The 3,742-nt window shown below is 37.4% G+C and overlaps 1 protein-coding gene across 1 annotated transcript; it reads right to left on the minus strand.

Moving 5' to 3' along the window:
- Positions 1-1,533: 1,533 nt before the first annotated feature.
- LOC131599016 (UPF0481 protein At3g47200-like) lies at positions 1,534-3,201 on the minus strand. Its single transcript, XM_058871539.1, has 2 exons — positions 2,462-3,201; positions 1,534-2,389 (listed from the first exon to the last, which is right to left on the minus strand). Exons 1-2 carry the CDS (start codon positions 3,182-3,184, stop codon positions 1,766-1,768), a joined length of 1,347 nt encoding a protein of 448 aa, XP_058727522.1. The 5' UTR covers positions 3,185-3,201; the 3' UTR covers positions 1,534-1,765.
- Positions 3,202-3,742: the final 541 nt, after the last annotated feature.

The raw sequence follows: 3,742 nt of genomic DNA on the forward strand, positions 1-3,742 counted from the left end.
AGAAGAACCTCCTTAGATACCTGAGATTTAACAAGGCAGCTATTAGAATGAAACTTAAAGAACACATTGTTGTCTTTTGCAAATTTTGAAACAGACATTAGGTTTCTAGTGATGCCAGGGACATGAAGCAAGTGCTTCAAGGAAAGATTTACATTAGGAGTAATAGAGGACCTAAGATCTGCTGAGCCTACAGATTTGATGGAAAGGCCATGGCCATTACCTACTAGAACTTTATTTGAGCCAGTATAACTATATGCATTAGAAAGAAAGGAACTATTAGGAGTTAGGTGGTGAGAAGCACCTGAATCAGCAAACCATGCTTGTGACTCCAAATTGGAAGGGATTTGTAGGTCATCTTGGTGAGCTAGGAATGCTGAAGCTTGAATGGAGCTAGACTCGGGTTCCTTCTTTTCCTTTTGAGCTTGCTCAGTTTGAGTGGGAGCCTGGTTCTTTGACTGTGAAGGCTCGAAGGTTTCATCGTATCTATGCCAGCAATCCATGGCAGCATGGCCATATTTGCCACATAATTGGCATGTGGGCCTGTTTCCTGTAGTGTAGTTGGTTCTTGCTCTTCCTCTGGTTCTTCCTCTGAAGGATCCTCTGCCCCTGAAGTGCTGGGAACCACCTCTGGTGGATTTGGGAATGTCAGTGTCAGCAGAGTGAGCTAGATTTGCTGTGGCATTGGTGAGAGAAAGCTCTTGACGATATTTGTCAAGCTGAGCTTCTTGAACATACAACAGGGCTTCAATCTCATACAATGATGGTGGTTCAATTTTGCCATAAACCATCATAATGAATGGATTATACTCCTCAGGGAGCCCTTGAAGAATGGCATCTATTTGATCACGTTCAGATATGGGTTCACCCACCGCGAGGAGCGCATCAGATATAGCACGGATTCGAAGGACGAATTCAGAAATTGACCTGTTTGCTTTCTTTGTGATCTTCAATTCAGCTCGCAACTGGTGAACTCGGGCTCTCATAACAGCAGTGAAATATTTGTGGATTTGATCCCAAATTTGGTACGAGTGCTTGCAGGATAGTACCCGAGGTAGAACGGATTCTGAAATCGTGGATAGCAGCCAAGATCTTGGACAATCCAAGATTCGTATTCATCGGAATGGACATTAGCAAGACGATCTTCGTCTGTTTTGAACATGGGAGGAATCTGCGGATTGACAACAAAGCGATGAAGTTTGTGAGCTAGTATGATACCTTCAACTTGTTGATTCCACAGCAAAAAATTCTTCTCTTGGAGTTTGATGGACAATTTTGGACCAAACACGGTGTGGTTGGACGAGTTTCCAAACGGTGATGGCTGAGTTGCAGTGTTGTGCAGCGTTTCCGAATTTTCCGGTGATGCAGCCATTGATGATGCTTCTCTGAAGCTTGAAGAATGATTCTTGAACTGAAGAAGGTTGATGAAGCTTGCGATTGAGAAATCGATGAAGCTTCGTGCGACGATAAGCAGCGGAAGTTAGAGAGGATCGACGGCGATTGATACCATAATGAAGTGTAAAATGCTCAGCAATTTCACTTTCTTGATGAAGATGATGATCTTCAAATAGTTCAGTTACAGAATCAGTATATTCAGTTACAACCATACAGTTAGAGTCTTATCCTATATACCTATGTTCACGTGCTTACAAATAGCAAAAGCAGAGGTGAACTTTAGTAAATCTAGGATGGGCCTTATATCATTAATGAGCCCAATACATTCATACACAGAATAGGCCCATGAGTTTTACCCCATATATTCTAATATTTAATGCCGCGGATACATGGTAAACCATGTTTGAATGACAGTGAAAATAAGTGCATACATCGTAATGATAAGCGTAATGATACTCCAAGGATCGCCATTGAAAAGAGTGTTATGTAGCAACGTCATCCAAATACGATATACATTATAACACTCGTGTATTTTGGCTTTAACTTCATAATATGTTTCTGGGTTAAATACCAAGTCAGTACTTATGGTGTTGAAAAGATCCACAACTTTCTCATTACTCCCAAGTAAATTCACCAAAATACCTTTTGATCCCAATATCATGACATCTTCAGGATAGTCAATGAGCGAGTGCATGAAAACAACGAATGAACATATTCCGTAGTCATTCTCAAAATCTGAACACATCTCATACGCTGCCAGGTTTAGTAAAGAAGCAGCTGTGGTGTCGTCCACAACAATCTCAGGAAGAATCAGTTTCCAAGCCCATAGCCCTTGCTTCGAGAAATCTACGTCTTTTAGCCTTCGTGTCCCGCTTGATTTAGCAATTATTCCTACTGTACTTAGACTTTGTATGTTCCTGTATGTCATCACCTTGCTTTTTTCTTCCGAACATTTCCAACTAATATCTATCTTATATTCTTCATTGTTTCCTTCAACCTAAGTACAAAACAAATGGATTTCATCATTTTACTTATCATACATAATAAAATAACAAAACTAAATTTTTACCTTGGGATTAGATTTAGTGAGAAGGATTTCACGCTGAAGATCAAGAAGATGAGTTGGTGTTACCGGCTCATTCGGTAAATTCTCTGGCCTCCTCCAGGTCCTCTTAACTGGATATTTGAAAAAATTCTTCATAGTACCTATCAATTCATATTCGTTGTCATTTTTCCACAACAGCTTCAGTAATAGATAAGGAAGTTGATTCTCCAACAAAAGCACATCCTTTATCACAAGAACAAGTTGATCATACTTAATATCCGGATGTTTTGATCGATCAATTTGATCACCCACATACATCAAAATGAACAGCAAAAAACATCCATCCACGAACAACATCCATGACATCTTTTCATCGAGGCAATCGAAGCCTTTTAGAGACTCTCTGGTATCGGCTAAAACATCGTCGGCATAAAGACCCTTGAGTTCATCAATTTTTTCGGCAATCTTTTTGTGTAGAAGTTGTGGATTTTGTTGGGTGTTTTGGATGTATTTTGCTGCCCAGGTAAGCTTATAGTTCTCTCCTAACTTGAGATTTGGATTGTCGTTATGGATGGGACCTATTGGCACAAACTTGGGTGAGTAATGCTTCTCAAATTGTTTTCTATTTCGGAGATGCTCCGGAACCTTTTGGATCTTGGGGCGTGAGTTTTGGTAGGTTTGCTTTGCTTCTACAAGCTCCACAAATTCTATTAATTTGTTTTCAAGGGTAGTGTGGGATGCCATCATGCATGTAATGTGATGAATATGGTCATACAAAGTGAACATATATATATATATATATATATATATATATATATATATATATATATATATATATATATATATATATATATATATATATATATATATATATATATATATATATATATATATATATATATATATATATATATATATATATATATATTCTTTGCCTTATGAACAAGATAACTAAATATGCCTTAAAAAAATCATACGCCTCCACTTTAATTGACATTTATCCGTATCTTCTTCGGTACTAAAGGTTTTATTCTCACAACTAGCTAGACTAAACTTATGCACTTTACTCCATTGACAAGGAAAGTAAAATTCTTAGAATATTGAACATGTTGCTTACAGGCAGAAGGGAAAGAGAAAGAAGAGCGGAAGTTACACTTATATACATGAAGGAGAGAAATTAGTAATTCTGTAAGAAAAATGAAAAGAAAGTGAGCATGTTTGGTAAATTTCTAAATTTGTTAAATCGATGGTATACTATATTTATTAGTATAATAATTATTTAAACAAAAATTAATATCAACTTCA

This window comes from Vicia villosa, linkage group LG4 (genome assembly GCF_029867415.1).
Source record: "Vicia villosa cultivar HV-30 ecotype Madison, WI linkage group LG4, Vvil1.0, whole genome shotgun sequence".
Lineage (NCBI taxonomy): Eukaryota > Viridiplantae > Streptophyta > Magnoliopsida > Fabales > Fabaceae > Vicia > Vicia villosa.